The 13,266-nt window shown below is 44.2% G+C and overlaps 1 protein-coding gene across 2 annotated transcripts in view; it reads left to right on the forward strand.

The window, feature by feature from the left end:
- Positions 1-13,266, forward strand: part of LOC110536437 (protein unc-13 homolog B) — a 135,044-nt gene that overhangs the window by 81,102 nt on the left and 40,676 nt on the right. Inside the window, exons 9-15 of one of the 2 annotated variants that reach the window (XM_090191220.1) lie at positions 6,415-6,483; positions 7,714-7,803; positions 9,978-10,118; positions 10,298-10,563; positions 11,065-11,150; positions 11,361-11,396; positions 13,044-13,085. In XM_090191220.1, coding sequence (XP_090047346.1) covers positions 6,415-6,483; positions 7,714-7,803; positions 9,978-10,118; positions 10,298-10,563; positions 11,065-11,150; positions 11,361-11,396; positions 13,044-13,085 — 730 coding nt within the window. The remainder of the gene's footprint in view (positions 1-6,414; positions 6,484-7,713; positions 7,804-9,977; positions 10,119-10,297; positions 10,564-11,064; positions 11,151-11,360; positions 11,397-13,043; positions 13,086-13,266) is intronic. The other variant, XM_090191219.1, reaches the window with a different exon arrangement.

Below are 13,266 nucleotides of genomic sequence, written 5' to 3' on the forward strand. Positions count from 1 at the left end.
GTGTTGGTACGTCATGGTGTGTTTGTGTTGGTACGTCATAGTGTGTTTGTGTTGGTACGTCATGGTGTGTTTGTGTTGGTACGTCATGGTGTGTTTGTGTTGGTACGTCATGGTGTGTTTGTGTTGGTACGTCATAGTGTGTTTGTGTTGGTACGTCATGGTGTGTTTGTGTTGGTACGTCATGGTGTGTTTGGTACGTCATGGTGTGTTTGTGTTGGTACGTCATAGTGTGTTTGTGTTGGTACGTCATAGTGTGTTTGTGTTGGTACGTCATGGTGTGTTTGTGTTGGTACGTCATGGTGTGTTTGTGTTTGGTATGTCATGGTGTGTTTGTGTTGGTACGTCATGGTGTGTTTGTGTTGGTACGTCATGGTGTGTTTGTGTTGGTACGTCATGGTGTGTTTGGTACGTCATAGTGTGTTTGTTGGTACGTCATAGTGTGTTTGTGTTGGTACGTCATGGTGTGTTTTTGTTTGGTACGTCATGGTGTGTTTGTGTTGGTACGTCATAGTGTGTTTGTGTTGGTACGTCATGGTGTGTTTGTGTTGGTATGTCATGGTGTGTTTGTGTTGGTACGTCATGGTGTGTTGGTACGTCATGGTGTGTTGGTACGTCATAGTGTGTTTGTGTTGGTACGTCATAGTGTGTTTGTGTTGGTACGTCATGGTGTGTTTGTGTTGGTACGTCATGGTGTGTTTGTGTTGGTATGTCATGGTGTGTTTGGTACGTCATAGTGTGTTTGTGTTGGTACGTCATGGTGTGTTTGTGTTGGTACGTCATGGTGTGTTTGGTACGTCATGGTGTGTTTGTGTTGGTACGTCATGGTGTGTTTGGTACGTCATAGTGTGTTTGTGTTGGTACGTCATGGTGTGTTTGTGTTGGTATGTCATGGTGTGTTTGGTACGTCATAGTGTGTTTGTGTTGGTACGTCATGGTGTGTTTGTGTTGGTATGTCATGGTGTGTTTGTGTTGGTACGTCATGGTGTGTTTGTGTTGGTACGTCATGGTGTGTTTGTGTTGGTACGTCATGGTGTGTTTGGTACGTCATGGTGTGTTTGGTACGTCATGGTGTGTTTGGTACGTCATGGTGTGTTTGGTACGTCATGGTGTGTTTGGTATGTCATGGTGTGTTTGGTACGTCATGGTGTGTTTGGTACGTCATGGTGTGTTTGGTATGTCATGGTGTGTTTGTGTTGGTACGTCATAGTGTGTTTTATCAAATCAAATTATTTGTCACATGCACGGAATACAACTGGTGTAGACTTAACCGTGAAATACTTAGTGAATGACCTGCAGAGAGCTGGGACCAAAGTAACAAAGCCATACCATCAGTAACACACTACGCCGCCAGGGACTCAAATCCTGCAGTGCCAGACGTGTCCCCCTGCTTAAAGCCAGTACATGTCCAGGCCGGTCTGAAGTTTGCTAGAGAGCATTTGGATGATCCAGAAGAAGATTGGGAGAATGTCATATGGTCAGATGAAACGAAGGCAGGGTAAAGTGACTAGGCATCAGGATAGATAATAATAAGGTATTTGAGGTAGATATGTACATGAAGGCAGGGTAAAGTGACTAGACATCAGGATAGATAATAATAAGGTATTTGAGGTAGATATGTACATGAAGGCAGGGTAAAGTGACTAGGCATCAGGATAGATAATAATAAGGTATTTGAGGTAGATATGTACATGAAGGCAGGGTCGACCCGCTCCTCTACAGCCCCGTTGATGTGGTGCTCTCCCTCGTTTTTCTGTCGTCCACGATCAGCTCCTTGGTCTTACTGACGTTGAGGGAGAGGTTGTTGTCCTGGCACCACACTGCCAGGTCACTGACTTCCTTCCTGTAGGCTGACTCATCGCCATCGGTGATCAGTCGGTAGGATTACTAACGTCTATGTTAGCCTTAAGAGCTGTGAGATGTACACAGCAACATGACCACAGCGTAATACCCAGGGTACATATTATCTACACAGTGTCTCAGAGTAGAAGTGCTGTAATATGGACAGAGGAAACCTGCACTCCAACTCCCACTCTGAAATGTGTTTTGAATGTGAGCCCAGTCTTAGCCAAATGAGAGAGCCCAGAAGCAGCCAGAGGCCAGTCTTAATGGCCCCTGGGATTCCAGCCAAGAGCACTAGTAGTGCCACTGCAATGGAGACGGATATCCATTTTGTCTCCGCCACCGGCTGTCCCCTGCCAGTCGCAGTCAAACGACTGTGATTTATGAGCGACTGGCTGGCTGCTGGCAGCGTGTACTCAATCTAATGGGCCCAGGGTTCTCACTAGTGTTACCATAGGCTAAGGATATGACGCTCTCTTTCTGGGTTGCCAGGTTGGTGATATCCTGTCTGTGTTTCCCTACTGATTAAAGTTAGATTATGTTTCAGATTGGTAATCCTGAGTTTTTTTCTACTGACTGTTGAAACAGAGTTGCCAAGTTTGTGACAGCCTGTGTTTCCCAACTGACTACAGTTAGTTCGTTGCCAGATTGGCTATCCTTTTTTTCCTGTTGACCATAATGAGTGTGTTGCCAGATAGGTGAGAGCCTGCACTGCTCACCCCGTACCAGGTCCTAGAGCGAGACGGCGATGTAGAGGCCGGCGTACGGGTACCCTGATGAAACTATGACGCCGTGTAAATAATCCGCCTGACAGTAAACATTACACAATACAGAAGTTTCAAAACAATAAAGACATTACAAATGTCATATTATGTATATATACAGTGTTGTAACAATGTACAAAGGGTTAAAGTACACAAGGGAAAATAAATAAGCATAAATATGGGTTGTATTTACAATGGTGTGTGTTCTTCACTGGTTGACCTTTTCTTGTGGCAACAGGTCACACATCTTGCTGCTGTGATGGCACACTGTGGAATTTCACCCAGTAGATATGGGAGTTTATCAAAATTGGGTTTGTTATCGAAATCTTTGTGGAACTGTGTAATGTGAGGGAAATATGTGTCTCTAATATGGTCATACATTGGGCAGGAGGTTAGGAAGTGCAGCTCAGTTTCCACCTCATTTTGTGGGCAGTGTGCACATAGCCTGTCTTCTCTTGAGAGCCATGTCTGCCTACGGCGGCCTTTCTCGATAGCAAGGCTTTGCTCACTGAATCTGTACATAGTCAAAGCTTTCCTTAAGTTTGGGCCAGTCACAGTGGTAAGGTATTCTGCCACTGGGTACTCTCTGTTTAGGGCCAAATAGCATTCTAGTTTGCTCTGTTTTTTTGTTAATTCTTTCCAATGTGTCAAGTAATTATCTTTTTGTTTTCTCATGATTTGGTTGGGTCTAATTGTGCTGATGTCCTGGTGCTCTGTGGGGTGTGTTTGTGTTTGTGAACAGAGCCCCAGGACCAGATTGCGTAGGGGACTCTTCTCCAGGTTCATTTCTCTGTAGGTGATGGCTTTGTTATGGAAGGTTTGGGAATCGTTTCCTTTTTAGGTGGTTGTAAAATTTAACTGCTCTTTTCTGGATTTGGATAATTAGTGGGTATCGGCCTAATTCTGCTCTGCATGCATTATTTGGTGCTCTATGTTGTACACAGAGGATATTTTTGCAGAATTCTGCATGCATGGTCTCAATTTGGTGTTTGTCAAATTTTGTGAAGTCTTGGTTGGTGAGCGGACCCCAGACCTCACAACCATAAAGGGCAATGGGCTCTATGACTGATTCAAGTATTTTTAGCCAAATCCTAATTGGTATGTTGAAATTTATGTTTCTTTTGATGGCATAGAATGCCCTTCTTGCCTTGTCTCTCAGATCGTTCACAGCTTTGTGGAAGTTACCTGTGGCGCTGATGTTTAGGCCGAGGTAGGTATAGTTTTTTTGTGTGCTAAAGGGCAATGGTGTCTAGATGGAATTTGTATTTGTGGTCCTGGCGACTGGACCTTTTTTGGAACACCATAATTTTGGTCTTACTGAGATTTACGGTCAGGGCCCAGATCTGGCAGAATCTGTGCAGAATATCTAGGTGGTGTAGGCCCTCCTTGGTTGGTGACAGAAGCACCAGATCATCAGCAAACAGTAGACATTTGACTTCAGATTCTAGTAGGGTGATGCCGGGTGCTGCAGACTTTTCTAGTGCCCGTGCCAATTCGTTGATATATATGCTGAAGAGGGTGGGGCTTAAGCTGCATCCCTGTCTCACCCCACGGCCTTGTGGGAAGAAATGTGTGTGTTTTTTGCCTATTTTAACCGCACACTTGTTGTTTGTGTACATGGATTTTATAATGTCGTATGTTTTTCCCCCAACACCACTTTCCATCAATTTGTATAGCAGACCCTCATGCCAAATTGAGTCGAAGGCTTTTTTGAAATCAACAAAGCATAAGAAGACTTTGCCTTTATTTTGGTTTGTTTGGTTGTCAATTAGGGCATGCAGGGTGAATACATGGTCTGTTGTACGGTAATTTGTTAAAAAGCCAATTTGACATTTACTCAGTACATTGTTTTCAATGGAAATGTACAAGTCTGCTGTTAATAATAATGCAGAGGATTTTCCCAAGGTTGCTGTTGACGCATATCCCACAGTAGTTATTGGGGTCAAATTTGTCTCCACTTTTGTGGATTGGGGTGATAAGTCCTTGGTTCCAAATATTGGGAAAGATGCCAGAGCTAAGGATGATGTTATAGAGTTGTAGTATAGCCAGTTGGAATTTGTTGTCTGTATATTTGATCATTTCATTAAGGATACCATCAACACCACATGCCTTTTTGGGTTGGAGGGTTTTTATTCTCTCGCTCTCTCGCTCTATCCCTGATTCCCTCTCTCTCTCTCCCTTTCTCCCTACTTTCTCTCCCATCATCTGATCATTATCCATCATGTGAAGGATAAAGTGATAATTTTGATCTCTTCATCTTTTCCTCATTTTCATAATCCAGCCTTGTGATTGGCCCACTGATAGAAAGTGTGTGTGTGTGTGTGTGTGTGTGTGGTTTCCTTGGTGATATCCGGTTTTAATATTAAAACTCTATGAGCTCATAATAAAGGTTAGAGCCCTTGGAGTTCTGACAGGGCTCGTGTCCCAAATGGCACCATATTCCTTTTGGGCCTTGGTCATAGTGTGTCATTTGGGATGCGGTCATTGGATTAGAGAAGAGGTAAGACTGGACCAGCTAGCTGCTGTGGTTGGACCATACTGCAGATGGGATAGGGCGGGAACATTCAGGAAGGGATCCTATTACCACTAGGTCTGAGGAGATGGGGTGAATATAGCCATTAGCTGTGGGGAAGGACAATGTGGCCATTATAGCTATTATCTCTGTCTGAAGAGGAGGCGTGGGGGAGAATTGTGGTCCAACTCCATCCTCCCAGGGAGTGATGGTCTCTATGCGGATAGTAAAGTCTTCAGTGACAACAACCTGTAAATCTAGATTAAGCCCCCCCCCCCCCCCCCCCCCCTCTCCTCTCCTTTCTCTCCTCTATTCACTACTTCTTGTTGTGGTACACACACACACACGCACACACACACACACACACACACACACACGCACACACACACATGTTGACTCAAATACTTTAATCTTTCTCTCTTTAATAACCAGGCACACATATACTCTCTATCACCCCGAAGCACATTAACTCAGAATGTCTGGACAACAGTCTCCCTCCCTGTCAACATTCCCTACATCACTCTCCTCTCTGTCTCTCTCTTTCTCTTCTCCTCTCTTCTCCTCTCTTCTCTTCTCTTCTCTTCTCTTCTCTTCTCTCTCTCTCTCGCTCTTGTCTCTCGCTCTTGTCTATCTCTCTCGCTCTCTCAATTCAAGTTCAATTCAATTCAATTTAGGGGCTTTATTGACATGGGAAACATATGTTAACATGGCCAAAGCAAGTGAAGTAGATAATAAACAAAAGTGAAATAAACAATCAAATGAACAGTAAACATTACACTCACAGAAGTTCCAAAAGAATAAAGACATTACAAATGTCATAGTATGTGCAAATAGTTAAAGTACAAAAGGGAAAATAAATAAACGTAAATATGGATTGTATTTACAATGGTGTTTGTTCTTCACTTGTTGCCGTTTTCTCGTGGCAACAGGTCACAAATCTTGCTGCTGTGATGGCACACTGTGGTATTTCACCCAGTAGATATGGGAGTTAATCCAAATTGGATTTTTTTCTTCAATTCTTTGTGAGGGAAATATGTGTCTCTAATATGTTCATACATTTTGTCAGGAGGTTAGGAAATGCAGCTCATTTTGTGGGCAGTGTGCACATATCCAGTCTTCTCTTGAGAGCCATGTCTGCCTACGGCGGCCTTTCTCAATAGCAAGGCTATGCTCACTGAGTCTGTACATAGTCAAAGCTTTCCTTAATTGTGGGTCAGTCACAGTGGTCAGGTATTCTGCCACTGTGTACTCTCTGTTTAGAGCCAAATAGCATTCTTTCTCTCTTCTTCCCCAAACTAGAAAGATCGTTTTGTTAAACTCATGGATCAACTGCACAACTCTCTTCGGATCGACCTCTCCACATACAGAGTAAGTCTACATCTCTCCTGACTATCTTATCTACCTACCAACTCACTACCAAGTCTAGTACCAAGTCTAGTATAGATGATGTGTATATCTAGTGCTATACTTTCAATCTAGATTGATCCATTCACCCTGTACAGTAAAACCACAGAAGAAACCAGTCACTGTATATCAACAGTATTTCCTTCAGATCAAAGCCAGTCTAAATCTCCTGTATCCACAGTATTTCCTTCATCTCTAAGCCAGTCTAAATCTCCTGTATCCACAGTATTTCCTTCATCTCTAAGCCAGTCTAAATCTCCTGTATCCACAGTATTTCCTTCAGATCAAAGCCAGTCTAAATCTCCTGTATCCACAGTATTTCCTTCATCTCTAAGCCAGTCTAAATCTCCTGTATCCACAGTATTTCCTTCAGATCAAAGCCAGTCTAAATCTCCTGTATCCACAGTATTTCCTTCAGCTCAAAGCCAGTCTAAATCTCCTGTATCCACAGTATTTCCTTCAGATCAAAGCCAGTCTAAATCTCCTGTATCCACAGTATTTCCTTCAGCTCTAAGCCAGTCTAAATCTCCTGTATCCACAGTATTTCCTTCAGATCAAAGCCAGTCTAAATCTCCTGTATCCACAGTATTTCCTTCAGCTCTAAGCCAGTCTAAATCTCCTGTATCCACAGTATTTCCTTCAGCTCAAAGCCAGGCTAAATCTCCTGTATCAACGTACAAATAGTATGTGACCTGGCAGTCTTGGCCAGTCCACAGAACAGTGGACGTGTTGTTTCTTTGAATGTTTTACCTATATATATATTTTTTAATTTAACCTTTATTTAACTAGGCAAGTCAGTTTTAAGAACAAATTCTTATTTACAATGACGGCCTACGCCGACCAAACCCGGATGACACTGGGCCAATTGTGCGCCACCCTATGGGACTCCCATTCACGGCCGGATGTGATACAGCCTGGAATCAAACCAGGGACTGTAGTGACGGCTCCTGCGCTGAGATGCAGTGCCTTAGACCGCTGTGCCACTCGGGAGCCCAGTTTATGGGGGCTGTTGCATCCTAAAAAGACAGTCCTACTGTAAATGCATGTGGTGTGTTTCCTTCAGTACATTGGAGACAGTTGACTGAATGTTTCAGCCTGCTGAGGAAACATAAGGAATTTCTGACGTTTTGGCACCATTCATTTTTTGAGTTTTTCCACCCTAACTTAACCACCTTCTCTCTTCCCCGCCATCAGAATAACTTCCCAGCCAGTAGTAAGCCTCGTCTGCAGGACCTGAAGTCTACTGTGGATCTGCTGACAAGCATAACCTTCTTCAGAATGAAGGTACAGAGACACACACACACACACACAGACGGACGGACGAGGATGTATCAGAGATCATTACTGTGAATGTGGTGTCAGGCTGGACAATAACTGTTCACACTAACACCCAGATTATTCACAGTATCCATCACATTATCTCTCTCTCTCTGTGTGTGTGTGTGTGTGTGTGTGTGTGTGTGTGTGTGTGTGTGTGTGTCTGTGTCTGTGTCTGTCTGTCTGTGTGTGTGTGTGTGTGTGTGTGTGTGTGTGTGTAGTCCTACCCTGTGTTCTGTGTGTGTGTGTGTGTGTGTGTGTGTGTGTGTCTGTGTCTGTGTCTGTGTCTGTGTGTGTGTGTGTGTGTGTGTGTCAGGGTTTCCGTTAGAAAAACTTAGCATTGGACATTTGACCAGCAGCATTTTAATTTACCGAACCAACATGCATTGGGTGTGTAGCCTGATTAGGGCGTCCACCCACGGTGCTCAGAATGACAGAAATCACATTTACATTATGGTAATTCATATTAACAAGTAATGCAACTCGAAGATGCAATGCGTCCTTCTTACGGAATTCTGATGTGCACTTTAAAGATGTTAGAATACCTGTCCAACATGTACTTTTCCTCAGGAAACAAGACGAGTAAACGAAGAGCAAAAAACAGCCTATATGTCAATCTACTATCCCCTCAATGCCCATAGTAGAAACATTTACCTATTCTATTGGTCAACTTGTCGAGAAAGAAATACTCTATTCCAAACCGACTCTGGGACAGTTGTGGTACGATAGATCCCAAATTCAAACAACACGTTGGCCTAGGATACATAAACAAGCTTTATAAAATCATGAGTCTGATGCAACAGATCATGACGTTTAGTTTAAAATGTTGATCAACTATTATTTATTCACATTATAAGCCTGTAATGAGCACAAGGCTGTAGGCCACGTGCAAATCTCCGTTCAGTAATGAAATTAGCAGGAAAACACCACTGTCAAAAGCGTACCGCACATGCCAGCGGTTTCATGTGACAGGGATGAAAATATCTCTGTCTGACTGGGTCTGTCTCTCTGTCTGACTGGGTCTGTCTCTCTGTCTGACTGGGTCTGTCTCTCTGTCTGACTGGGTCTGTCTCTCTGTCTGACTGGGTCTGTCTGACTGGGTCTGTCTCTCTGTCTGACTGGGTCTGTCTCTCTGTCTGACTGGGTCTGTCTCTCTGTCTGACTGGGTCTGTCTCTCTGTCTGACTGGGTCTGTCTCTCTGTCTGACTGTCTGTCTGTCTGTCTCCACCGTGGGTCTGTCTCTCTGTCTGACTGTCTGTCTGTCTGTCTCCCTGTGGGTCTGTTTCTCTGTCTCCCTGTGGGTCTGTTTCTCTGTCTCCCTGTGGGTCTGTTTCTCTTTCTCCCTGTGGGTCTGTTTCTCTGTCTCCCTGTGGGTCTGTCTCTCTGTCTGACTGGGTCTGTCTCTCCCTCTCTGTCTGACTGGGTCTGTCTCTCTGTCTGACTGGGTCTGTCTCTCTGTCTGACTGGGTCTGTCTCTCTGCCTGACTGGGTCTGTCTCTCTGCCTGACTGGGTCTGTCTCTCTGTCTGACTGGGTCTGTCTCTCTGTCTGACTGGGTCTGTCTCTGTCTGACTGGGTCTGTCTCTCTGTCTGACTGTCTGTCTGTTTGTCTCCACCGTGGGTCTGTCTCTCTGTCTGACTGTCTGTCTGTCTGTCTGTCTCCACCGTGGGCCTGTTTCTCTGTCTGACTGTCTGTCTGTCTGTCTCCACCGTGGGTCTGTTTCTCTGTCTGACTGCCTGTCTGTCTCCCTGTGGGTCTGTTTCTCTGTCTGACTGCCTGTCTGTCTCCCTGTGGGTCTGTTTCTCTGTCTGACTGCCTGTCTGTCTCCCTTTGGGTCTGTTTCTCTGTCTGACTGCCTGTCTGTCTCCCTTTGGGTCTGTTTCTCTGTCTGACTGTGTCCGTCTGTCTTTCCCTCTCTGTCTGACTGAGTTTGTCTCTCTGTCTCAGTCTCCCTCGTGGGTCTGTCTGTCTCTCAGTCTGACTGAATCTGTCTCTCTGTCTCAGTCTCCCTCGTGGGTCTGTCTGTCTCTCAGTCTGACTGAATCTGTCTCTCTGTCTCTCTCTCTGTCTGTCTCTCCCTCTGTCTGACGGCCTGTCTGACTGTCTGTCTCTCTGCCTCTCTGCCTTCCCCGTGTGGCCAGGTGTTGGAACTTCAGAGCCCCCCCAGGGCAGCCCATGTTGTGAGAGACTGTGTGAAGGCCTGTGGAAACTCCACCTATGAGTACATCTTCAACAACTGTATAGAGCTCTACATGAGACAGTTCCAGCCTGCCGTCGAGCCTGTGAGTATAATTATTCTTATTATTCTGCTTCTTCTTCTTCAATAAATTGTATAATTGTTTTTGTTCAGACCTGCGACACTACAACCTGAAAAAGCGTTAACACGTTTTGACCACTGTTGTCTGAATAACTTTCATAGGAATGTTTACAAACTCTTGGCTTTTGCTTCTCTCTCCCACAGCCCAAGCCAGAGAAGAAGAAGAAGGAGAAGAAGAAGAAGAAGAAGGAGAAGAAACAGGGAGAAGAAGGGGAGGAGGGAGATGAGGAGGCTGAGGAAGAAGAGGAGGAGGAGGAAGAAGAAGAGGAAGAGGAAGAGGAGGAAGTGAAGAAGGAGCCAGAGGAGACAGGGCCTACTATCCACAATTTGGACTTCTGGCCGAAACTCATCACCCTCATCGTCTCCATCATAGAAGAAGATAAGAACGCCTACACACCCATCATTAACCAGTCAGTACACACACACACACACACACACACACACACACACACACACACACACACACACACACACACACACACACACACCCATCATTAACCAGTCAGTACACACACACACACACACACACACACACACACACACACACTCACACACACACACACACACACACACACACACACACACACACACACACACACACACACACACACACACATATTTATATATATGTATATAACACAGGCGGCTGGTGGCGCCTTAATTGGGGAGAGGGTCTCATAGTAATATGTATATAACACAGGCGGCTGGTGGCGCCTTAATTGGGGAGAGGGTCTCATAGTAATATGTATATAACACAGGCGGCTGGTGGCGCCTTAATTGGGGAGAGGGTCTCATAGTAATGGCTGGAACAGAATAAATGGAATGGTATCGAACTCATCAAAAGTGGTTTATTAAGCATCTCTAACTGGTCTGTGACCCTAATCGCTGACCTCTGACCCCTGTGTTCCCAGGTTTCCTCAGGAGCTCAACGTGGGGAAGGTCAGTGCTGAAGTCATGTGGACGCTGTTCGCTCAGGACATGAAGTACGCCCTAGAAGGTAAGACCATCTGTGTGTGTGTGTGTGTGTGTGTGTGTGTGTGTGTGTGTGTGTGTGTGTGTGTGTGTGTGTGTGTGTGTGTGTGTGTGTGTGTGTATGTGTGCATGTTTTCACATACACATTCTAGCTGGTCATCTCTGTCTCATTCCTCATTTTCACTCCTCCATTTCTTTCTCTCCTCTTCATCATCTTCTGTCATCCCTCTCTCAGTTTTTGATAACATCGACCACTACCACTGGAACAATGGTGAGGTTATAGGTCAACGGTAGTAGATTATCTAGTTTATTATCTAGCTTGTCCTTAGTTAGCCAGCATGGTAAAACTGTTGTTTCTCATATAAATAGAACCTTGTCCCATGCTAACATTAGCTTGTCCTTAGTTGGCTAGCATGGTAGAACTGTTGTTTCTCATATAAATAGAACTATGTCCCATGCTAACATTAGCTTGTCCTTAGTTGGCTAGCATGGTAGAACTGTTGTTTCTCATATAAATAGAACTATGTCCCATGCTAATATTAACTTGTCCTTAGTTAGCTAGCATGGTAGAACTGTTGTTTCTCATATAAATAGAACTATGTCCCATGCTAATATTAGCTTGTCCTTAGTTAGCTAGCATGGTAGAACTGTTGTTTCTCATATAAATAGAACTATGTCCCATGCTAACATTAGCTTGTCCTTAGTTGGCTAGCATGGTAGAACTGTTGTTTCTCATATAAATAGAACTATGTCCCATGCTAATATTAACTTGTCCTTAGTTAGCTAGCATGGTAGAACTGTTGTTTCTCATATAAATAGAACCATGTCCCATGCTAATATTAGCTTGTCCTTAGTTAGCTAGCATGGTAGAACTGTTGTTTCTCATATAAATTGAACCATGTCTCATGCTAACATTAGCTTGTCTTTAGTTGTAACCAGACTGTAGTATTGGTATTGTAACCAGACTGTAGTATTGGTTCTGTAGTATCAAATCAAATCACATTTATTTATATAGCCCTTCTTACATCAGCTGATATCTCAAAGTGCTGTACAGAAACCCAGCCTAAAACCCCAAACAGCAAGCAATGCAGGTGTAGAAGCATGGTGGCTAGTATTGGCTCCATTCATTTCTATTTACCAAAAAGCCATTTATAGGGGAAACAATTTATTTTGAATCAACGCTGTAGAATAAATCCTGGGCTTAGCATCCGAATGATGTTTAGTTCTTCTTTTTTTTATTCATATTTTACTTGACCAAGTTCAGAGTCCTCTGTAGCTCAGTGGACATATATTATTATGATAATTATTATATTAACGCAGACTAATCATTACGATGACTTGGCCTCTGTACGAAGCAGAAATAGAAAGAGAGAGAAGCGACAGGTAGCCTAGTCGTTAATAGTGTTGGGCCAGTAACTCAAAGGTCACTGGTTTGAATCCACCAGTCGACTAGGTGGAAAATCTACCTGTGCCCTTGAGCAAGGCACTTAAACCTAATTGCTCCTGTAAGTTGCTCTGGATAAGAGTGTCTGTTAAATTACTAAAATGTTACGGGACTGACACGCTACATATGCTCGATGATGACTCCAGAGGGCTGTTCTCTTGTTCAGGAGTCTCATTATCTTCTATCATTGCCTTCTGTTCTGTCACGCTCTCTATCTCCTCATCTCTCTCTTCCTACCATTATCACTCCCTGCCTTCCTCCTGCCTGCCTTCCTCCTGCCTTCCTCCTGCCTTCCTCCTGCCTGCCTGCCATAACTTTTTATCCTTCTATTTTCTGCTGCCTCTCACTCTCTCTCCTCCCCCCTCCTCTCTCTCACTCTCTCTTTGTTTGTCTTTCTCTCTCGTTTCCATCTTTGGCTCTGTCTCTCTTTCTTCCTCATTTTTTGTTTGTTTCTCATTTGTGTTGCCATCTCAGCGCCTGAAACAATCCGAATCCGCAGACTAGACTTTTACGCTGGTAAGACGTGTGTGTGTGTGTGTGTACACATGCTTGTGTGTTCATCTTGATGTGAGGGGTGTGTGTGTGTGTGTGTGTGTGTGTGTGTGTGTGTGTGTGTGTGTGTGTGTGTGTGTGTGTGTGTGTGTGTGTGTTGGCTGTGCTCTGTTTGTCTTTTTGAACACTGAGCTCCCATGCACTG

This window comes from Oncorhynchus mykiss, chromosome 11, assembly GCF_057628025.1.
Source record: "Oncorhynchus mykiss isolate SJ-2025 chromosome 11, ASM5762802v1, whole genome shotgun sequence".
NCBI classification, from domain to species: Eukaryota; Metazoa; Chordata; class Actinopteri; order Salmoniformes; family Salmonidae; genus Oncorhynchus; species Oncorhynchus mykiss.